This window comes from Panthera pardus, unplaced genomic scaffold (assembly GCF_024362965.1).
Source record: "Panthera pardus isolate Hobbes unplaced genomic scaffold, ASM2436296v1 HiC_scaffold_6, whole genome shotgun sequence".
Classification (NCBI taxonomy): Eukaryota; Metazoa; Chordata; class Mammalia; order Carnivora; family Felidae; genus Panthera; species Panthera pardus.
In genome coordinates this window covers 8786173-8809272 of record NW_026526991.1, presented here as the reverse complement: position 1 = coordinate 8809272, position 23100 = coordinate 8786173, and the positions used below count along the sequence as shown (strand labels likewise).

Genomic DNA, 23100 nt, shown 5'->3' with positions numbered 1-23100 from the left:
TCCTGCCACTTGCTGATGGGACGAGCCCACCCTTGGGCCCTCGTGGTTTCCCCGTAACCGTGGAAATGACGCCGTTGACCCTGCGTGCAGTTCTGCAGGCTGCAGATGATTTGCCACGGCCAGTGACGGCCAGGATCCGACGGCCCTGTTCTGTTTCAACGTCTTTAATGGACAAGGAGAGCCGCGTACCCCAGTGACTTTCCCCTTTTGTCTCGTCTGCCAGGAAGCTCGGAGCTAAGTTTGTGCTCATTTTCAGGAGCTCCCTACAGCCTAGGCTGGTGACTCTCATCTGGGACCAGTCACCGGGCTGACAACGGGGAGGGGCTGGCCCGGGAGGCGCCCGCGCTGCCCAGCAGAGACCCACCTGGGGAGACGCAGGGGCCCTCTCCGTGTCGCCTCAATGCACATCCACGGAAAGGAAGCCAACCGGGCCCACTCCTAAGGGACCAGGGATTGCGGCCACAACAATGACGACCCCACGCTGGCGCCCAGAGACGACCCACGTGCAAAGGTCGGAGGAAACTCATCCCCCCACTACCAAGATTAATTTATTAAAAGATAATGGGTTTTCAGCGAATTTATTAATCAATTTGACAACGCCTGGGGATTGTAATATAAAAATAATCAGTTGGCCGCCTCACCGACGTGCGATGCCAAAAGGTGCCGTTTAATTCCCAGCGCCTACCGCCCCCTCTCCAAACTCTCTGCTACGCTGATTGAGACGAAGTTTTCGCAATTTGGAATTTCAGAGGAGCACGTGTGCGCTGCGTCCAGAGCCTGCACGTCCAGGCGGCGACTCGGTGGCCCTCACCGGAGCCCAGGGAAGAGCCCGGGCCCCAGAGCTAACCTGCGGCACGGAGCTTCCAGGATGGGGACACTGTCACTGGAGACCCGCCATCTCGCGCAAGGGCAATGGCATGGAAGGCGAGGGGGATGCCGAAGGTGCCCCTTGTCTCCTGTCCTGCTGGGCTGCCCTGAGTCCCTGTCCACGCTCAGGCCGCCGGGGCTGGGCACCCCGTCCCGACGGTCCCCGGCAGTTCAAGGTAGGGAGCCAGTGGACGGGATTCAGGAACTTCAGGGGTGGTTTTTAATGTCACTTGAAAGGCGGCGTCCAATAAATCAGAAGAGCAGCTTGAACCTAACGCATTATGTCTGTCAGTGGACACGGCAGGATGAGGCAGAGCAGGAAGGGGCAGGACGGGGCTGGAGGGGGCAGGACGGGGCAGGACGGGGCTGGAGGGGGCAGAACGGGGCTGGAGGGGGCTGGAGGGGACTGGAGGGGACTGGAGGGGGCAGGATGGGGCAGGACGGGGCTGGAGGGGGTTGGAGGGGGCAGGACGGGGCTGGAGGGGGCTGGACGGGGTTGGACGGGGCTGGAGGGGCTGGAGGGGGCTGGAGGGGGCAGAACGGGGCTGGAGGGGCCTGGAGGGGGCAGAACGGGGCTGGAGGGGGCTGGAGGGGGCTGGACGGGGTTGGACGGGGCTGGAGGGGCTGGAGGGGGCAGCACGGGGCTGGACAGTACTCCCAAGGCTAAAGACCAGCCACTGCTGCCTCCCCTTCCTCTGGGAATCCCTCTGGTCAGGAACAAGCACAGAGAGAGCAGTCATGACAGAGTGGACAGGTGCACACACACGGGGACACAGACCCACGCAGCAGACTCCCGCACACTCAGACACACAGACACCACACACACGTGCACATACACACACCTCCACGCAGGTGCACACGCCTACACACGCCCCCGGGGCCCACAGCCCATCTCACACGTGGTTACTTCCCCAGGTTTCTGAGCAGAGCAGAGGGGAGGACTCCCCGGCTGGAGAGTGTCCCTGACAGTGACGGGGGGTGGGGGGGGGCAGCACATTTGGCAGCTTGTGGCCAGGGCCCAGCAGGCCACCCGCCCGCAGGTGGAGGCCAGCCCCCCCAGTCCCGCCGGCGCCTAAAACAAAAGCGCCCGGAAGCATGGCGGGGTCGAGGGGAAGACCCAGCCGGCCCTGGTGACCAGCTCACCCCCTCCAGACCGTCCCCCCTGCCCCGGGCTCCCGGAGGCTCTGCACCCCCACGTCCCGGCACAGCACAGACCGGCACCGGGTCCTGGCCGACCCTGCATTGGGCTGGGTCACCAGACAAGCACGTCTCCACGGCAGGTGACAGCGGTCCTCACAGGACACAAGGGGTGCACCTTCTCCACTCAGGGGAGGCGGGTCCCAAGGGAGGGGGTTTTGCAAACAAGTGAAATCCCTTCTCTAAGCCCCTATGCACTTCGGAGCATGGGAAGGGAGTCTGCAAACACATGTCAGGCACCCTCGGGAAGGACACGGTCGCAGCACTCAGCCACCAAGGCGACAGGCCGGTGCAGCGGGACCTCAGGGCACGGCACAGGTGGGAGGCACCAGGAGAGCTTCCTGGAGGAGGGGTCTTTCCCCCAAATCTCACCGGGGCCTGAGCCAGACGCAGGGGTGTGGCTGGATGTAAGGACGGTGTCGCTCTAGAAGCAGTTCACAGTCGGGGCTCAGGTCACGATCTCGCGGTTTGTGGGTTCGAGCCCCGCATCGGGCTCTGTGCGGACAGCTCGGAGCCTGGAGCCTGCTTCGGATTCTGTGTCTCCTTCCCTCTCTACCCCTCCCCTGCTCACGCTCTGTCCCTCTCCCTCTCTCTCTCTCTCTCTCTCTCTCTCTCTCTCTCTCCCTCCCTCAAAAATAAAATAAACACAAAAAATTTATAAATAAATAAATAGAAGCAGCCCGCGGGAGAAACCCTGCTCATTCCCTCTCAGATCTGAAGTCTGCAATGGCTCAGTGAAGACCCGATCTTAAACGTGACGGGAAAGCTGTCGTCACTCACAGCGACTGTGTTTTCAAAACGAACAACTACTCAGCTTGTGCAAAACGTGACTCGGGGGCCAAGGCCGTGCGAAGCCCAGGGGTCCCCTGAGCCCCAGCCCTGGGGGGCAGCCGGGCCCTCCCCTGCTCTCCAGGTGGCCCCAGGCAAGACTCCGCTTCCCCGTCTGTGAAGCGAAGGGTTAACGCCGCTGGTGCTCCTCTGAGCTTTAACCGCATCCCGGACCGTGGCCTCCACACGAATGGTGACCGGGGACCTCCACGCATCCAGGCCCCCCCAGGCGGCGGTGACATCCTGTCCACACACAGGAAACCAGCTGGCCTGGCTCACAAAGCTGGGGTGCAGAGGTGACCTCCCCGCACAGCACCTCTGACCTCCTGGACGTCCTCCACCCTTCCAGGGGCCCCAATGCCATCCGAATCGGCCCCGACCGTCCCAGGCGAGGCTTCCCCGAAGCTCCAAATTCTTCCCACAGGTGGCCCAGTGCTCCCTCCTGGCCGCCGGCTTCCTGAGCACTCACCTACACGAGCAGGTGCGGCCGGCCACCCTCCCTTGCTGTCATCACACCCTGACCAGGACAAAACCCAGCCTGTGTTTGGAGAGCCCAGAACACATCCCCTCCCCTGAACGCACGGCACACCCGGAAATGTGGCCTTGCTGAGGGAAAACCCCAGAGAGCCCACTGTTAGCACAAAGGGGGTCACAAGCCAGTGAACACATTGCAGAATGTTCTGCAGGGCCCGGGCTCGGGGTTGGGCCGACACGGGTCTGGGGGACAAGGATGGCCCAGGCCTTCCAGAGACCCGGCCGCCTGGGCTGCCAGGCCCTCCCTGTCCTTGGACCCCAGCTTGGGCCGCCCTCAGCAAGGGGTCCCCACGCCCATGCCAGCCCTCAGCCTGCACCCCAGTGGGACAAGTCCCCACCACCCTCCTCAGCCCTCCTCAAATCCCCCCTCCTGCTCCCACAGGACATTAAGGATGGGAACTCACTTTCCCAGGAAGGACACCTTCGTGAGCCACCTTCCTGTGACCTCATCACTTAGGCACCGAGAGGACAGGTGAGTTTACTGCTGTGGCTTTAAAACAGAAGTAAGGGACCATTCTAGCTCCCTTGGAGTTATTTGTAAAATACTCACACAGAGCACGGGGTCCTGGGCAGGGGTCTGGACCCCAAGGGACCCCTGTCCCGGCCGCGTCGCTCCCAGGCTCTTGGTCTGCTCGGGGAGGCAGGTGCCGGGAGTAACGGTAGCCGAGGAGCTTTTGTGGGAGAAAAGGAACAGCCTGGAGCTGAGCCCCACGGCCGCGCTCCTGGTGACTCGGCCGACGGCCAAGGGAGGGAGAGACCAGCCCCAGGGGCCCCGCGTGCCTGTCTCCACCGGCCAGAGCCCGGCCCGCCCGGGCCGCAGCCGATGGTCCAGAATCCCGGAGAACCAGCAGCTCTGGGGTCTGAGTGTCGGGGGTCAGAGCACAGGCTCGGGGCTCATGGTCCTGCTCTGATCCACCTGCCCGGGGGCCCTGGGCGTGCCCCTTCCCTGAGCCTCGTCTACCTCTAAGACAGGAACAAAAGCATCTCCCTCTGACGAGCATCATGAGGATTCGCGGGGTGCGGAGTGCTTGCTGGATACAGATCCGCAAGGAAGGGCACAGCGAGGGCAGCGCGCCCCTTTGCAACAGTGACCCACGCGGACCCTGGAAGCGCCACCGCCGGGACAAGCCTGCTGACCGGGTTCCCAGAGCCCCGACAAGGCAGCAGCACGTGCTCCTTTGTGCATCAGGTCCAGCCTCTGTCACTGAAGCCCTGAGCACAGGAATCTGCCAGGAATTTGAGAAGCAGAAGGGCTTCCATGGTGACCCTGGAACAGAGCCTGGAACAGAGCCTGGGAAGCAGGATTCCCAAACCAGCCAAGGCCTCTAGGTGCAAACGGGGCATGAGGAGTCCCAAAAGCGGGGGGCCTTGGGGCAATCGGTCTCAGTCTGGGCTACGACTGGAACCACAAGACGTGGAGCTGACCTCGAGGACCCCTGTGGGCCTCAGATGTGCTCAGTTTCCTCCTGCACTTAGTGGACTGGAAGTTGCCAGAGGCCCTCCCACCAGGCAGGTAGCAACACCTGTTTCGGTTGGTCTTCAAAGTCAGGGTCAGACAGTGAGACCTTATGTCCACACCAGCTCCTGGTAGCCAGATCAGCATCAGGGCCTCATTCGTACTCAAGTGTAAATGACTGACATCGGCCGTCAGTGCAGAAGAACACCTCTCTGTCCTCACCTATGTAGATAACAGGACAACGGAGAAACCTCAGAACCTCTGTGAGGTTCGTGGCCCAGCGTAAACAAGGCCCACACCGCGTGGACTCGAGAAGACAGAGGCACTGCCTGTCTGGAGGGGTCCGCCTCCTCCTGAAGAGAGACAGGAGACCTCTGGTGTGAGCACACACAGCAGGAAGAGGTGTGGGGCCCTGCTGGCACTTGCAGAGGCTCAGTAACTGTTGGGGACACAGGACCTCAAGTCCAAGGCCAGGGAAGCCTTCCGGAGAGCCAGGACCCCAGGGCACCAGGAGCTGTCCCCGGACTCCCGGGTCAGCCCTCGAACCTTCCACAGGCATCGTCTGAGTCCCAGGGAGACGGTGCTGAGCCAGCAGCCACTCCAGACAGAAATCTGACCCGCGAGGGCTCTGGATACGCAAAGTACAGAGCCGTGTCCTGCCTGGTGGCATCGGCTCCTCCAGGTCTGGGGGACCAGACCCCTGCGGCCTCTCCCGTCCCTAGCTGCCCCGAGAACTCCATGGCCCCGTGGGGGTATCGGGGCAGGGGGCCTGAACCTGAGTTAAGTCACTGCTTTGCAATGGTAAGAAACGCAAAATGTGACACCATAGAAGGAGGTCCTTCCACAGTGGGAAACAGGTACATCCTCTCTGGCCTGCAGACACCCAGGGGCCCGTCTCCTCTCCCAGCCTCACGGAGAGACATCGGGGGGCCTCCGGTCCCCGCGGGCATCACCCCTACGTTGCCCAGGCCCTGAGAGGCTTCAGAAGCACAGATGAGACAAGGACACGTGTTCAGTCACCATGTCCCCACTGGTCAGCTCGCCTCGCTGGGCCGCAGCCCCACAGGGCAGGACAGGCTGGGCCGAGCATCCCCCCTCACGGGGGGTCTGGCCCACCCCACGGAACTTTCTAGCTCCCCACACGTCTGCTCGATGGTGCCACACTGTGCTCCCTTATTTTCTCTGAAGCGCGCCCGTCCCCATCTCTGGCCCCAAGAATGGAGATGAGCAAACGGGGTTTCAGGTTTCCAGCGGGTGGCGAGCCCAGCTGAATGCATTTCTGTTAACAACACAACACTCATTTTTTTTTATAGTTTATTTCATTTTTGAGATGGAGAGACGCAGAGAGAGAAAGAGCACGGGAGGGACAGAGAGAGAGAGAGAGAGAGAGAGAGAGAGAGAGAGAATCCCGAGCAGGCTCCACACTGACAGCAAAGAGCTCAATTCCATGAAGCTTGAGATTGTGACCTGAGCCGAAATCAGGAGACAGACGCTTAACGGACTGAGCCACCAGGAGCCCCAACATAACACTAACTTTGATGACGACGAGTCTAGGAGGTCCACGGTCTGCGATGTGGCCACGGCCCGTGTCGCACAGACCCAGATGGGCAGCGACAGATGTTAGAAGCCGCTGGGTGCCCACTTGCAACGTCCCAGACGCTTGCTGTGCCAGGTTTTGCTCTTAGCTTGGGGAGCTCCCGTCTCGCATCGGCGGGGTTCAGACAACTTCGGGGGCTCATTCGCAAGCCCGCTCCCGGGTCTGGGTCGTGAGAACGTCGTGTGGTGTCCACGTGGTTTGGCTGGACGGGACACAAGGGTTCCCTGCACCCCTGGCCCCACTCCATTTCTCACGGCGCTGACGGGTTCAACCAAATGCCTCCCCCCACCCCGGTTCTCCAGCCTTGCTGGGGGCGTGGGGGGCAGAAGCCCCCTCCAGATGACAAACACGGGAGAGCTCAAGGTTGTGACGTGCCCTGGGGACAACGTGTGTCCCCCACACAGAGCGTTCCTCTAGCTGGCAGAGCCCCCCCCTCCCCGAAAGGAGCGGGTGGAGAAAGGTGCGGGAGGACTTCTCCCGCGTGGCTCCCCCCCCCCCCAGCCCCGCAGCCGCCGGGGAGCAGAAATTAGCATCAGGTAATTAACATGAGTCCTATACAGCCCATTAACGGTATTTAGGTACGTCTGGGGATGCACTCCCAGGTAATGGATACTACGGCAGAAAAATAATGTAAAAATGGAGCCAAAGTGCTTTTTTGAAAAGAGGCCACTCGTGTGAGTCCAGCGGCATTTGAGACGGCTTCCAAGGCATTGGCATTTCCGCCGTGAGGAAATCGTAAGGGGACAGTCCTGCACAGAGCCGCTCGACGCCCCCACGGATCGCCACAGCTCCAGCTGACGGGCCGTGTTCACACCAACCTTCCCCGGCATCTCATTGCGGCCATCAGATCGGAGGCCGCGAACACGGCACAGGCACCCCTCCCCGCTCCGTCCCCCGCTCTGTTGACAGGACGCAGCACTGAGCCAGCCTGAGCCCGGTGGCTGGGCCACACAGAAGACCCTTCACGCCCCGCGGGTTTGCACAGCAAGTGAGGGACCTGGGACCCGTCCACTGGCGAGGCCCCAGCACGGCTGTTCTGAGCACACACGAGCCTTCAGGAAAGAGGGAACGAGACGCCAGCCCTCAAGGCCGTCGGCAGGGACCCCGGGAGACACCCCCCCCCCCCGCCCTGTGCTGGCACTCACCGGCCCCTCCCCTGAAGTTCCAGACATGAAGAAGATCGGGCAGGTGGGACTGGGTGGGGGTCCCTGCAAGTTCAGAGCCCCGACTTCCCACCCCTTCCCTGCAGCCGTGCACCTGCAGCCCTGTGCGGGGACCCACGGCGTGCAGAGGGCAGGAGGATGTGCCGCCTTCCTGCCCCACAGAGGCCCCCGAGGCGGTGGGGACAGCACTCCCAGAGTGGGAGCGGGGAGAAGACGGGCCAGCTCAGCCTCCCGCTCACTCCTGGCGCCTCCAGGGCAGAGAGAGGAGGCCCACGCAGGCTCCCCTGCTCCATCTGGGTCCCCACTGCTCCATCCAGGGCCACGCCATCACCCCGTAGCAGGGACACCACTCCTGTGTGCAGGCCCAGTGACCAGTCAGGATCCGCGGGCCGCCCGCCGCGTGTCCCAGGGCCCGTGAGGCCTCCCGGGTGAGCAGCTGGGGTCCATCTGCACCTCCGATGCAAGATGGACATCGGCCGTGTTCCAGAAGAGCCCCCGTGGCTGCACGACCAGACCCTGAGCCCTGAGCGGCCCGCCCTGCAAGTTTCCTGCCGGCAGACGCCCCCTGCGCCCCTAAGATGGTCCACTCAGTGGCAAAGTGAGGTCAGCAGGGCTCAGGCCTCTCGGGAGCAACACATCCACCTGCACACATGTCTGCTCCCCCCTCTCCCCAGGCACGCGTCCCCTGGAGAGGTGAGCTTGGTCCCGGGGGACAGGGAGGGAGGTCACCGGGAGGAAGGCGCAGCTGCCCTGGCCAGGGGGTGGGGGGTGCCAGGATGGGGTGGCTGAGAGGGGCTGGAGGAGGAGGCAGGGCCAAGCGCCCCGGCGAGGCTGGCTGGCTGGTCTGAACCAGGGGACCCCCGGGCGGAGGCCATGGGGTCAGAGTGACCGTGCCAGAGGGATGGGATGCTGAGCCGGGACCCTCTGAGCAGCTCCCCACCCCCCCGGCTCCCCGGCTGAGACCCAAGCCACCGCCCCCATCTCTCTTCCTCACGCACCCCTTCCAGGGCGAACAGCAAACGCAGCGGGCCCCAGTGAGCCCCAGGGCAGTACCACAGGGCCCAGAACCACCCCCCCGGCACCGACCAGCCCTGCCTGAGCGGCTGGGAACCCTGAGGTGAGGCGGCCGCTGGGGCTCTGTGATACGGAGGGATGTCAGCCAGGGCAGGGACCAAAGGAAGGTGGAACCCAGCTCCCGAGCGTTACTACAAGCCGGTCCCGGATGACTCACTTCTCAATTAGCCACCTCGTTATGGGAAGAGCCTGTCACGCCTGCTAAGTGTCAGGGAATGTTTTGACAGGATCTCCTCTCCAGCCCAGCCAGGGCGGACGTGGGTACCGCACCAGTCTCCCCGCAGCGTGGAGGGTCCCCGCACGCGCTGTGTGCTCGGGGACACCGGCTCATCAACGTGCGGGGGCTCGCGCCGCAGCAGGTGACCCTGGCGACCCACCCCCGGCTGAAAGCACACTCGAGGTGTTTGTCTGGCGACGCTCCTACTTTATTATGTGAACGACAGGCCAAATCCCACCGGTCCTTCGGCCCAAAGAGCTGAAGCAGAAAACAAACAACAGTCGCTGTGATGCGGCGGGGGAGGGGGCCGTGGCCTCCGCGTCTGCCTCCGCGGCGGGCACGAGCCCCGCCAGCCCGCGGGACTCAGCTCTGTTCTCGGCCTGGCACAGGGGTCAGCACCCTCAGCTTGGGAGGGAAACTGAGGCCCAGCAGGGGAGTTGCGGGACGTGTCTGTGTTGTGTACATGCACGCTCACGGACACAGCACAGAGGGACGGGGCAGGGGAAGCAGCCGGCAAAGGAAGCCGATGAGCCATGCCTGCGGATCCCGTCTCCGTGGCTGGGAAAATCTTTAGGAACAGCCAACCTCGACCTTTCCTGTCTTACCGAGCAGGGCGTCTCCGGGGACGGCTGACCCTGTGCGGGGCCAATAGCAGGTCCGGCTGGAGACACACAGAGTCTGTGCACCCTGAGCCTGGGGGCTGCAGGGAGCACAGGCACCCTGGTGGCCGGGAGGTCTGAATGGTCCCCCAGCGGGGGCCTGCTGACCCCGGACGCCCTCTCCCTGCACGGGGCTCCTTGGCCCAGTGACAGGGCAACAGAAGGGGCACGCTGCAGCCCCTCCAGGGTAGCAGGCTCCGGCTTCCGCCAAAAGGACTGAAATAAAGGCATTTCTCAGCAGCCAAAGGTCCTGCCAGTGGCAGCAGAACTTTCTGGAAGGAAATGCACTGAAGAAACATGTTCCGATGAGCTCTAGGCGGAAATCTCGGGAGTCACCTGGAGGGACCTGACCGCCCCCCGGAAAGGAGAGAGTGATTAAGCAAGCGGCTGGATGACAGGAAGGGCAGGTGGGCTCCCCATCAGCACAGGGCCAGGCCTGTTTACTGCCTCCAAATGGCGGCATCACCATCAGCAACACGGTTACACATGCGACGCGCAGAAATTGCAACGCAGACGACAGACTGCAAGCGACGGGTGAACCCTGCGCGGCTTCCCGGCTCTGGAAAACAGACGTGCGTGGAAACGTGTGGAGACACCTCCTGTCCCAGCCGACAGCCTTTCCAGCAGGCTGGGAACGGCTGGGAAGGGCTGGGGAGTGCGGTCTGGGCAGGCGGAGAGGTCGAGGTCGGGCTGGGTGCTCCACAGCCTGGAAACCCCCCAACGGCCGGCCATTCAGCCACAGATACAGCTCCGCGGTTGTCACCCTGCCCGCGCCGAGCCCCAGGCCCAGAGTCTCACTCAACAAACCAGGAAACACCGGTGTGGGTGGGTTGACTGGGGACCCACAAACTAGAGCAGGAGTCCCGGCCTGGGGACGGGGCTGGCGATGATGCTCAACAGCCCGCGGTGCCCAGGACGGACGGCCCCACCTCAGGGACACCCGCACGTGCGCAGTGCTGGGGGCAGAAACCCCGAAGCAGGGGGATGTGGGAAGAGACCAGTGTTCAGGGAGCTTAACCGTGGAGGCGTCAAAGCGGGAGCCACAGAAAGGAGGTGAGGGTCACGGGAGCGCTTCTGACAATGTCCTACCAGGGACGCTTGACAAAATACTGAGCGTGTCCTCAGGGTTCCACGCTTTCTCCCTCTTTTTGTTCCCCTTTTAAATCTTTTTAATCATTTCTGGAACTGCGGAAACAGATTGATCCTCGAGGATCCAGCCCGTTTTCAGACATCCTCTCCAGGCCTGTCCCCAGCCATTTGACCACGCCCCCAGACCTCTGGCCACGCCCCCAGGCCTTCAACTCCGCCCTTCCTTCAGCCCCGCCCTTAGACACCTGACCACGCCCCCAGACCTTTGATCACGCCCCCAGGCCTTCAATTTGGCCCAGCCCTTCAGCCCCGCCCCTAGACATTTGGTCACGCCCCCAGACCTTTGGCCACGCCTCCAGAACTGAATCCACTGTGGTCAAAGCGTCAGGGTGCCAGGATCAAGGAGTGTTTGCCCCAAGAATCAGGCAGTCAGGCCCCTAGCGGCCGTGTCAGGGCCAGAGCTCAAAGCCCAAAACAGGATGAAGGGAGCATTCACTGCCCGGGGGGGGGGGGGGGGGCATTCGGATGAACAGCACTGCAAGGGAGAGGGGGATGAGGCCATGTGTTCAAGGGAGGCTTCCTGGAGGAGGCTCTCTCCCAGGGCCAGTCCAGCTCACGGTGCCTGCCTGCAGTCAGCAGCAGTTCAGGGTGCTACCCCTTGAGGGGACCCGGCAGGTAGTGAGGGAACATCACAATGGCCCAGGCAGACCAGGCTGTGTGGGTGAGAACAGACACACACACACCACCTTCCTAAGAAGGGAGGCCCCTGGTGGAGGCCTCGGGCCGGACTCTGCCAGAGCAGGACAGAGGCACCCAGAGTCCCACCAGCAAGGCAAGATCTGGCTTTGGGAGGCCCGGGGCGACCCGAGGGTGCGGTGAGCGCTGATCGCCAGAGGAGAGAGGCACAGAGCTTTCAGTCAACAGGGAGCCACGGGTGGGGTGTCAGAGCGGCCAGCCTGGAGGCAGAGGCCCCACTGAGGACGGTGCTGAGGCGCCCAGGAGGGGCTGGGGCACAACAGTGAAGGCAGATCTGGAGGACAGCAAGACTCATTTCGGAGGAAGACGTGCAAGCAGGCCGGGCGCAGGGACGGCCGAGGCGGGGCCCCGCTGACGGCCAGGCAGGAAAGAGGAGCCGCGGGAGGGAACAGGGGTTCGGGGCCAGACCCTGGGCTGCGGCCTGCCGTTCTGAGGTTGGGGCTGGCTGTGACCAGAGAGGGCAAGGGTGCCAGCAGAACAGTGTGCCTGGCCCAGGCTGCATGTGCCCTGCCCGACTGCCTCTGCTTTGTGCTGACGTCCAGTCCCCTCGGGATGCCAGCCCAGGAAGCCCACCATATCCACCTCTTTCCCGGAGCCCCTAATTCCCAATCACCGGAATCAACGGGAGGCCGAGGCTCCTGCCTTACACCGGTGCCGGGGGCTGGCCCTCCACCGCCCCTGCCTCATGCAACAGGTGTGGAAGGACAGCCAGGCGCCTCCGTGGGACCCCCAGGCCAGTCCCTCCACGGGAGGCCCACCTGTGGCAGGAGACCGCCAGGGACCAGGGACGGGAGGTGGCAGCTGTGGCTGGGAGAGAGCTCTCCCAGGCAGACTCTCACTAAGGGGCCACCTTCCCGCCAGGCCCAGGCCATTCTCCGGGATACGGCTGGTGCGCTGTGGGGAAAGGGCCTCCCCAGAGACCGGAGGAGCAGGGCAATCTGGAGGGGTCCAGCTCACCCCGCTGGAGACAAAAGTGTTTGCACCCTTGGTCCCGGCAGCCACTTTGCCCCCGGAGCCCTCCACCACATCCACCAGGGAGTAGGGGGAGAAGGGTGCTGCCGTCTCCCGCCAGCGGCTTGGCGTTTCTGGACAGCCTGTGCTGCCCGCCGGGAGTTTCAACGCATGCTCCCAGGCGGGTCTGAGAAGCTGCAGACCAGAGTAGGAAGGCAGCGGCCGGCCCTCGGGGAGCTGGTGGCCCTCCACCAGCTGGTGGCCGAGGGACGCCCTGCAGAAGCCACAGGGCACTGGGGCACCAGCCCCAAACTCCAGCTCCAAGGGTCTACGAAGGGCGAGCAAGGGACACCGCTAGATTCCATTGGCCTCCTGTGCCAGTGTGGGCCCCAGAGCGCCGCCAGTGACGCTCCCCCCCAAACAAATGACAACGGGCGGGTCCACGGGCCCTCGCCTCTCCCGCAGCTGTCGCTCCAGCCTCCGATCCCCCCACAAGCAGGAGACCCCGATCTGGGTCCTCCTTGTCAATCTCTCGGCCGTCACCCACGCTCTGGGTGACAGGTGGCATTCTGTAGAGGTCATTAACTCCAGAGCACCACATTTTAATGCAGAAACGAGCCCTTCTAAATCGGCACAGCTGCGAAGCTATATAAAGAAATGGGGATTTTAATGTTTTGCTTTTCTTTCCTTTTCTAGTGCCACATTATCATAACGTTTCCCCATAATTACGTCCATAAAAGTCACCTGAAAATACTTCATGCCACGAAAGTTGATCTACACGTGTCATTCAGTGGATGTCAAGTGGTGAGTCCCGAGCAGGAAATTCCAGCGTGGGATTCAGCCAGGAGGCCTGGCGCTGAGCAGACCCGGTGAGGCAGGCAGTGGGACGCAGCCTCCTTCCGGGGATCCGCTGTCCTCTGTCCTCACTGGCAAGAGTGAGGTGCCAGAGACAACCCTGAGAGGCCGTGCGTCCCCCGTTCCCCGGACACTGATCCCCAGAACACTTGCCCCCGAGGGTCTCTGCCCGGGAGGATGCTTCCGTGAGTGAACCCCCCTTAGCTCGTGAATGTTCGGGCAACCAGCCTGGCTATTTCAAATCCCACAAACAGAGGTGACTTATCTTTATGAAGTTGAAAGGGAGAAGCACTACATTTTCTCTAGCCAGAAATTCATCAAATAAAAACACACAGGAAGATAAAGAAAGAAAGAAAGAAAGAAAGAAAGAAAGAAAGAAAGAAAGAAAGAAAGGCCTTGAGATGAAAGAAAGAAAGACCTTGAGATGAGATGAGAAATAAACTTGTGAATGGCATCCTTTCATTAAGCCCGGTATTCTCAAATTTACCTCTCCAAGAACCCCAGAACTAAAATTTGAACAGCAGGAAAGTAGCACATTCTAATCTCTCCTAACTATGCAATAAATTATATTTGTAAAGAAAATGCGGCATCAGAGAGCCCACGCTCGGTTAGTATTCTAATGGATTAAAAACAATTCAGAAGTTGTTTGTAATTTCTTCTCGTCGTTGCAGCCGAGGATGTGAGATTTAACTCAAAGCTACAAGTCAATTTTGATGGGATTAATTGGGGAAAAAAATCCGTGTCAGAAATCCCTGCACGCCAGGAATGTGTGCCCACCAAGCTGTCCCCAAGGGGGAGGGCACGGTGCTCTCCACCTTTGGACTGAATACTGCATACAAGGTTCAAAGTCAAGGCTTGGCGTCCTACAGCATTCCACTAGCTCATCATTTTCCCCGTCTCCCTCGCTGGCGTGATGGCCACGGTGCCGGGAGCCAGCGAGGAAAGACCACATGCTCAGCAACGAGCACCCGGCCACAGTCAGACCACTGTGGTCGCCCCAGAGCGCCCCACTCCTTGTTCGAACCACATCCGGTCCCAGCCCTCTGCTCCAGATATGCCAAGGGTAAGAGGACAGAGACCAGCTCTTTCTGAGCCACAAGGAAAGAGGCTTCCCCAGATGAGGACATGGGAGTTTCAACTTTCTCCTCCAAGCTCGACATCCCCCAAGCCAACGAATCCCTACCCCCCAGCCCTGCTGTCCAGAGGATGTCCCGACACCAACACGTGTGCGTCTTCAAGAAAGCCACCGAGGACCCCCTCCCTCTCTCTGCTCTTCCTGGCAATTCTTCCCCAATGGGAGAAAATGACAAGACCGTGTCACTATAGCAACTAACCTAATTGGTGGACTGTAGGTATTTCTCCCGCCAGAGGGTGGAGCCCATCTCCCTACACATGAGTCTCAGCCCGCTGGGCCCCGAACGGCACAACATCCCCTCACTGAAAACCAGGCCAAGAAATAATCCAGCTTTCTTTCAGCAGCGCCGGAAAGTGAACACCTTCTGGGCTGCAGAGAAACGCTCAGATTTAATAGGCAGGATAATTGAATCCTGCATGATACTTATCAGTTTCCCTAATTAATATGATACAAATATATCTGCTCCGTAACACAAAAACATTTTGGGTAATAAAAATCCTGACTGATAACAAAAACAATTTACAAACAAGGATGCTGACTATTCTCACTCATCCCAGATATATTGGAAAAGAGAACGGAAATCAGAAGAACTGTTTAATTGGCATTTCATGTGCTTCATCCATTCGAAAAGAAAAAAGTGCTGTTGTTGTTTCTCTTCTGCAGGACGGCTGTTCCACGCTATAAATCACGATTATGGCTATCTGGATTTTAGTAAACTGTTTTAATTTCTCGAGTGCATTTCCGGTGAAATGGGGGGTGGCCGAAAATATCTTATCTTATCGTCAATTATTCCATTACACGGAAATAGCAACAACCACGAAAATGTGCTTCACGCAACCTTCCATTATTAATGATTTCTGCTCCTCCGAATATAACGCGTTACCCCAATGTCCTTGTTCCAGCTGAAGAGGTGTTTCCAGAACGCCAGGGAGGCTGTTGGACGGCAGGCTGAGGGTGCTGCGGGTGGGGACCCATGGGTTCCAGGGGTGTCTGGGCACACCCCCGGTGTGGGGGGTGGGGCTCTCTGACCCCAGTCCTGCCAGGGTGTGAGTGTGCCGATGAGGCGCAGCGGGGAGTCGTGGCCTTGGGAAGGGGGGAACCAGGGAGGCCCTGGCAGCAGGCCGGGGGTGTGCAGTGTTGAAGCCACGGCCAAGGTTGTCCGGTACTTAACCATCAACAGTCTCTTTTTCCCACCTGCAGGGCTGCCTCGCCGCCCGCTGCAGGGCAGGGTTCTCACCTGGGACCCAAGGACGCCGTGGCCAGCGCTGGCTAGGGACAGCGCCCCCGGGGGTGGGGGGCTTGGGAGCCACAGTCCCCTTCCCCAACACTGCTGACTGAGCCCCCTCTCCCCTTATGCCAGCAGGAGGAGCCTTCAAATGGAGTTTATCTGCCATTAGCCCTTTGCACATCACCAAGGAAGCCGCGCCGGGGCTCCGCTCTCGGGAACCCTGTGAGCGTCGCCCGAGGGCCGAGATGGCCGCGGGGAGCCGGGGCGGGAGCGACCTCCGCCCAAGCCCCGGCCCCCTGCAGCCCGGCCCCGGGAGTGGCGTCGGCGCCCGCTGGGCATCTCGGGTCACGACCCCCGCCGTGGCGGGGGGGGGGGGGGGGGGGGGAGGGGGGAAAGGGGGCTTCCCGCCCTGCGCCCCCTCCCCGCACCGGGCGCCCGCCTCCCTAGCAACTGTGGGCCGCGCACAAGGGGGCCGCAAGAAGTCCGGCGATTCCGGCTCCGGCGCGGGTCTCGCTCGCGGTTCGGGCGGGCCGAGCTGTCCCAGGACTCGGCGACCGCGCCGCCGCCGGGTCCCCGTGTTCCGCCGCGGGCTCGTTCCGGAGACAGCGGGAGGCTCGGACCGCGAGCGGGGAGGCCGGCACTTCGAGGTGGTGGCGCGGGAGCCAGGCTCGGCGCTGGCCTCTTTTTTTTTTTTTTTTTTTTTTTTTTAAGAATCCATATTTTTCCATCACCTCCCGCGCCCATGGCAGCTCTCCATGACAGGTGTTCCTTAGCACCCGTCCTTTCCTCCCGCTACGAGGGGAAGGGACCGGGAGCCTGTGCCAGGCGGCCGGCCGGGGAACCGACCGGCCCGCGCCATCCCGGCCCCCGGAGCCCGTGCCCAGGACGCCAGCCACTCCCGGCCACCCTGGCGGGCTTGCGAGCCTGTGCCCGGAGCACTGACCACCCACCCCCACCGCAGCCCGAGGTTGCGCCCGGGACTCCGGCCACCCCCACTCCCCCACCCCCGGGCGCCCCCCGAGCCCGTCCCCCAGCCCCAGCCCCGAACCTCGCGGCCCCGCGCCAGGCCAGCCGTCTGGGTCACCGGCTCGGGTCCCCGGACACGACTCCAGATATGCCCGCGGCGGCGGGCGGCGGCGGCGGCGGGCCCCTCTCCACGTACCCCACCCCTCACTTCTCTTTTTTTTGAGAAAGCGCCTGGCGAGTGTGCTTCCCAGGCACACGGAGGCTCCGGCCACGCGTCCGAGCCCGAGCCCCGCTCCCGCCGGGGGCACCCCGTTCCCGGCTCGGCCGCCGCGTCGCCCCCGGTCCCCGGCGGGAGCGTCGCCAGCGGAAAGCGCTGGGCCCGCCCGCCCCGGACCCGCCGCCGCCTCCGGAGCGCGCTGCTCGGCTCGGCCCGCCGGCCTGGGCCGGGAGCGGCGGCGGCGGCACACCCCGGGCGGCCGCGGGCATCGCCGCGCCACCCGGGGCCTGGCGCCCGGGCCCTGCCCCGGAGTCGGGGCGGGAGGCTCGGCGGCGGCGGCGGCGGCGGCCGCTTCCGAAGTGCCGGAGAGCGGGGAGCCCGGGCGGCCCCTCTCCGTCCCGGCCCAGCGGGAAGCGGCGGGACCCGGGGACGGCGCGCCGCGAGCGGGCAACTCCGCACCGACTCCTGGGCGGCCGCCGGGGCCGGGGCCGGCCCGGGGGCCCCGGGGGGCCGCGGGGTGGGGTGGGGGGTGGGGGGGCCCTGCCCTGCGGGGGCCCGGGCCGCGCGGTACCTCACTGCAGTAGGCGATGAGCAGGCTGGCCAGGATCATGAACGCCCAAAAAGTTGAGGACATGCTGGGCAGGGCGGTCGCATCTTGCCGGCTGCCGGTCCTGGGCGATGGCGCCATTGAAGCCGCGGCGCCCGCGCGGGGGGCAGCAGCGCGTCTCAGCAGCCGGCCCTGCCCGCGCCCCCGCGCCGGCCTCCACGTGCGGGCCCCGCGCGCGCCATCCTCCGCCGCCGCCGCCGCCGCCGCCGCCGCCGCCGCGCCCGGGCTCCGGCCCACTGCGCCCTGCGCCGGCCCGCCCCGCGCCTCGCCCGTGCCCGCGCCCGCCGAGCCCGCGCCCGCGCCCGCGCCCGCTTCCGCGCCCGCGCCCGCCGAGCCCAGGGACGTCGGCCCCGCGGCTCTGGGCGTCGCTGCGCGCCCGGGCTCGGCGCGCGCGGCCACCGATAGGAGGGGCGCGCGGGGGCGCGCGCCCGACGCCGCCGGGTCCCGGCGCGGGGCCCCCGGGACCGGCGGGGGAGGCGGGCGGACGGGACGCCGCGCCCCAAGCCGCGCCTCTGGATGGCGACAGAGACGGCCCGGCGCGCCCGCCTGCCTGGGCACCAAGCGGGGAGGACAGACCTGGCCGGCGCGAAGTTTGTGGACTTGGGCTGCGGTCCCCGGGCGCCCCTACTCCTTCCCGCAGAGGCCCGCGACGCCGGGGCCAGGGTTTACCGTAAGTATAGGGTGCTTTGGGCCCTTCCCCAGATGCGGCTCTCACCCCTGTTCTGGGTTGTGCGCCGGTGTCCCTGAACCCACAAAAGAGCACACACGGCCTCAGACCCGCCCAGAGTCCGCTCAGGTCAGCACCCCCCGAGGGCTCTCCCTCCCCCCGAGCTCCAGCGCTGCCAGGCGGAGACACACGTCCCTAGAAGCAGTCTCCTTGTCCCCTGCCCGGCGCCTCCACCTGTGCCCACTGCCCTGGCCCTGAAACGCTGTCTCCTTGCCCCTCACCTGGAAAGGCCCCAGTCTTCTGTCTGCAAAGTCCGGGTGCTGATCTCCTCTGGGTGGACTTTCTGAGCAGGTAACAATGACTGTAATTCATTGGGTTTGCATAGTTAAAGGTCATCAGTAGAACTGATTCAGAGGGAAGTGGATTCCGTACATCCTTTGAGGTCAGCTTCCCCAGCCCCGCTCCTCTCTCGGGTCCCCTCAGCAAGACGAGCTCCCGAGACCAGATGCTCGCCAGGCAGCCCCGGGGTACCAGGTGAGCCCCCGCGGTACCCAGCCACGGTGCCCCGTCCCCTCACTGCCTTCCTGCCGGTCAGCGGAGGTGCTAATGTGAGCCCATCCTTCCTCATCAGAGCACCTTCTGATCCCGCACGAGCAGGGGCCTCCAAGGACCCCCATGAGGCCTTGCTGGAACTGGATACCCTTTCCCAGGGGTCACTAGAGGCCCCGATGCAAAGACGGTCTCCGGCATCGCCCGTCACCTCGAATCCCCGCCCGCCGGGCCTCTAGGAGACCGTGGAGGCTGTGATGAGCGCTGAGGGCCCGCGGTGGCCCAGTGAGGACGCCTGTCCAGCTCCAACAGTATTCCTGCTGTAATGTGAGTGTGTCCGGGAAGATTTTCTTCATAAATTTTTCTGTTCCTGCTTAATTAAAACAGTCTGACTTCCCTCCTCAGTGTCCCCCTGACACGCTTCCTGATTCCCTCTGCTGGCATGCAGGCACCACAGACCCTGGGCTCCTGAGAACCTGGGGTTGGTGGGGGCAGGACCCTTCTGGAATGTGCTGGGCTGGTGTCCGCCCTCTGGCCCCTGGAGGGGCTCCCTCGCTGTCCCTGCAGCTCCCAGGGGATGCCAGGATCTCCAGCTCTTAAGTTCCCCCCTTTGATGGCAGCCTTTCATCCTGTTCAGAAGGAAGTCACTCTTTCTAATGTGACACGTTCCATTTCGTCCTGTCCATTCTGAACTCCTGTTGTGTTCTGGACATTCCCCCACCCAGCAGCCATTCGTTGGGCACCTTCTAGATGTCACTGCTGCAGGAGAGGAATTAAAACAAGACACACGCTTTCTGTTCCCTGGAAATGTGTGCTCGGTTTGGGAAATGGATGAGGAAACTGGCAATCAGAGCGCAGTGTGGCCGAGCCGTGATGGGAGGGGCTCATCCGGCAGGGGAAGAGCACTTGGCCCAGATCAGGTGTGGGGCGCTGGGAGGGGTGTGCCAGGGAAGCTTCCAGCAGAGCGGTTTTCAAACATGTTTAGTGCCGTCCGTAGAAAGAGCACACACAAACACGCACGTGAAATGACAGTTTCACAAAACAATACCACACTCTCAATACTCTGTGCTGTTTTCCACTCTGTCCTAGTTCATTCCTTAAAACACTGGTTGTCCACCAATGCTTGTGTTTACTGCAGTTTTCTTTGCCGGACAAGCACTGTTCCAGGGGAGATGTGGTCTGCGTTGAATGTGGGAGGATAAACTAGAGCTGTCACACCAAAGGTCAGAGGAACCCGGTGACAGTGGGCAGTGGGGGAGCCCCAACCAGAGACAGGGGTACGTACGGTGGGTTTGGCACAGTCTGCTTTCTCTTGGAGCTCACGCCACAAGACTTCTGTGGCTACCGCACGAGGGGGTTGACATGTATAAGGAAAAAGTATTCAAAGACGCTTGCTGAAGATGGCGACGCAGACCTGGTTCAAGGCCCTCGCGACGAGCACGGGATGGGCTTGTGCGCTAGGGAGGGGCTGGGCTCAACCCGGGGTGCGGCGTGGGCCAGTGGGGGTTCCCAGGCAGGGAGCAGGAGGGGCAGTGGGAGGAACGTTACTGAGAGGAAAACGTCGAGGTGAGGGGGGCTCCGGTCACACTGACTCGGGGGTGGTTCTTGTTACGCTGATTGTACAGGAAGTACATGGGTGGGCCCCAGAGAGGGCTTGGGAGCCTGATGGACGTCCAGTGGAGCAAGGAATCTTGGTCTGAAAGGAAAGCTTCATGAATCTGGAGTGTATCGACTAAGTCTTTGCTGGGTGCTGAATCTGCAGTGTAGTGACTAAGTCCGTGCTGGGTGCTACAAATCCCTACAAGGAGAGGAAAGAGAGCTGAGCCCTTGGAATCCGGGTGGTAGAGGGTCCGAAACCCAGTGAGGCTGGAAGGGCTGAGGAGGGGGGATTGAGAGGGACGGCTGACCCGTGACGGTGGCGGGGTCTCCGACAAGGGCAGGGCGATTAAGTTCGAGATGCAGCCAGCATCCAGCCCGAAGCAAGGGCAGACGCTGGTGGCCCCTGGGGGGCTGGTGGGAGACCAAGATGGAAACTGAGAATGAGGGAGGAGCGGAGCACGGGCAGAGTCCTGTTACTAGGAAATCACGCAGTCCTGGGCCGCCAAGCGCGCTGCCAGGGTGACAGCAGCTGTCGATTGGCTGGTTTGGGGGGACTGGCAAGAACAGACAGGACTTTTAACTCTGACGCCCCGTAAGCGTGCTGGGGAATCACACCCCGCCTGCCCTCCGCGCCTAGCCAACGAGGCGCGTGCTTGTGCAGCCCCCGGGGGCGCGGCCTGCGTCTCACCCCACCCCAGGCCCAGAGCCCCGGCCCGCGGAGGGCGCCGCCTGCCTCCGGCTCGCCCAGGCGGCCGAGAGAGCCCCAGGAGTGGAGCGCTGCCCCTGGACGAGACGTGGCCCACGAGAGTGGCTGGCCGTGGCACTCGTTCCACGTGTGGGCAGGGAATCTGAGCGTCTGCTCTACAGGATCGGCGGGCGCCGTTTTCCGGCGGGAGGCTGGCGGTGGTTCTGTTCTCCGGCCCTCCGTGCTGAGCGCGCTGCATTTCTCACTTGAGTCGTGGGCTGCCAGACTGACGGAGAGGGTCCCGGCTGGATGCTGAACTGGGTGGGATGTGGGGATGTCTCCGCCAGGGCAGCGGGGAGCCAAGTGTGTTTTATGGGAAGGCAGGCGCTGTTTTGCGAAGGATATGTGTGGTCTGTGCATGGTAGGCCACTAAGGGGGTGGACTGTAGTGTGCCTGGCCGGTTCCTCCTTCTGGAAACAGTTGCAGGTTCCCCTTTGAGGGTCCAGGGTGCACTTTGCAGACACACCGCTGAGTGCTGGGAGGGACGGGGGCAGGACAGCAGGTGGCAGCAAGTGTAGAAGGCCAGGTAAGAGAGAGGCTGGCCGCTTCCCTCAGGGGCAGCTGTGAGCGCAGAGGGACAGACACCAGGGGCTTCAGGCGCTCTAATGGGAGGTGGAGAACCGAGGGCTGGGGGCCATGGGGCCATGGCAGAGATGTGTCACGTGACTCTGGCTTCCAGCTAGAAATGCTGGGAAGTGGCAGTGATACCTGCCGAGACAGGTACTGGCCGGGTGAGGGGATGCACAGCAGGGTCAGGGAAGCCAGCCACCTCTTGCTCAGCGTTCAGGCTGCAGCGCGGCGGGATATGCGAAAGGGCAGAAGATCAGCGGGTGCGGACGGCGAACGCAAGCCCCGCGAGGACCCAGGCCCCTGGCTGAAATCTCAGCGCCGGAAACCGTGTCCTTCATGCAGCTGGTGGGTGGAATCAACCTGTTATTTGAGGAGTAATTTTCCATTTCACCATCTCCGTGTCAATAATGGTATTATTTTCTGTTCCGTAGTATGTTCCAGGCACCGTCCCGAGCTCATTGCCTGGAGAGACGGATCACTGGACACCTGTACTTAGGTGGGTGTGCTGTGGCTGGAGGGGGCGGGGGGCCCGCTCCAGCACCTTCAGCAGGTGAGGGGGGCTGAGGGTGAGGCTGGCGGTTCCCGACGGTGCGGCCCCTGCTCCCCTGCCTCTCCGTCCTGAATTGTGTTCGTTTAAGACAGTTTTGTAACATGGACAGAAGAGAAACAGAAAATGTTCCTTCATTCTGCCCCCTCAGAGTTAACCACGTAGAGCATTTCATCAGTAATCTTTACTTATTTTTCTTTCTTTTTTGCTTAATATTTATTTATTTTTGAGAGAGAGAGAAAAAGAGAGGGAGCACAAGTGCGGGAGGGGCAGAGAGAGAGGGAGACGCAGAATCCGAAGCGGGCTCCAGGCCTCCGAGCTGTGAGCACAGAGCCCGACGCGGGGCTCGAACTCAGGAACCGTGAGATCATGACCTGAGCCGAAGTCGGACGCTTAACCGACTGAGCCCCCCAGGAGCGCCCCTACTAATTTTATTTTCTTTTTGTGCATCCGCTCTGTAGGTCTGTTGTAAACTGTCTCCTTTAGGACATAGCGGACATTATTTCTCGGTGTTATATCTTCTTCCGGAACAGTTTTCACGGCCTCAGAAATTCTGTCATGTATAAATACCACCGCTTATTTAATCAATATTTTGGGGGGACATGTAGCCTATTTCTAGTGTTTGACTCTTTTAAACATTCCAGCAATGAACACTCTTGTCCTTAAGTATTTCCTGTGGTTACTGCTAGGAAAACCAATTGCAGAACCAGAATTCTTGGGTCAAAATGAGGACACAGTTGGGGGTGCCTGGAGGGCTCAGTCAGTTAAGCCTCCGACTCTTGGTTTTGGCTCAGGTCATGATCTCACGGTTGTGGTTCAGCCCATGTCAAGCCCATGTTCATGGCCTGCTAGGACTGCTCTCCCACTGCTCCCTAGATCTCTCTCTCCCTCTCTCTCTCTCTCCGTTCTCCCTCTCTCATCTCTCTCTCTTCTCTCTCTCTCTCTCTCTCTCTCCCTCTCTCCCTCTCTCCCTCTCTCCCTCTCTCCTCCTCTCTCTCTCTCCCTCTCCCTCTCTCCCTCCTCCCTC

General features: G+C 62.2%; 1 protein-coding gene and 3 long non-coding RNA genes across 4 annotated transcripts in view; 2 read left to right on the top strand and 2 right to left on the bottom strand.

Moving 5' to 3' along the window:
- TAFA5 (TAFA chemokine like family member 5) overlaps positions 1-17653 on the bottom strand; it is a 190479-nt gene extending 172826 nt beyond the window's left edge. The window contains exon 1 of the mRNA XM_053895835.1: positions 17366-17653. Within this exon, the coding sequence (XP_053751810.1) occupies positions 17366-17477 (112 nt within the window). The 5' untranslated portion in view covers positions 17478-17653. The remainder of the gene's footprint in view (positions 1-17365) is intronic.
- On the bottom strand, positions 563-2670 carry LOC109265742 (uncharacterized). Its single transcript, XR_002079347.2, has 2 exons — positions 2437-2670; positions 563-1138 (listed from the first exon to the last, which is right to left on the bottom strand). It is a non-coding gene; the product is annotated as an uncharacterized LOC109265742 (long non-coding RNA).
- Positions 17654-18386: 733 nt separating the features above from the next.
- LOC128775081 (uncharacterized) lies at positions 18387-19732 on the top strand. The gene is made up of 2 exons (XR_008419717.1): positions 18387-18597; positions 18695-19732. It is a non-coding gene; the product is annotated as an uncharacterized LOC128775081 (long non-coding RNA).
- A 1979-nt stretch (positions 19733-21711) lies between these two features.
- The window catches only part of LOC128775082 (uncharacterized), a 3556-nt gene continuing 2167 nt past the window's right edge, over positions 21712-23100 (top strand). Inside the window, exons 1-2 of the long non-coding RNA XR_008419718.1 lie at positions 21712-21871; positions 21958-22022. This is a non-coding gene — a long non-coding RNA (uncharacterized LOC128775082). The remainder of the gene's footprint in view (positions 21872-21957; positions 22023-23100) is intronic.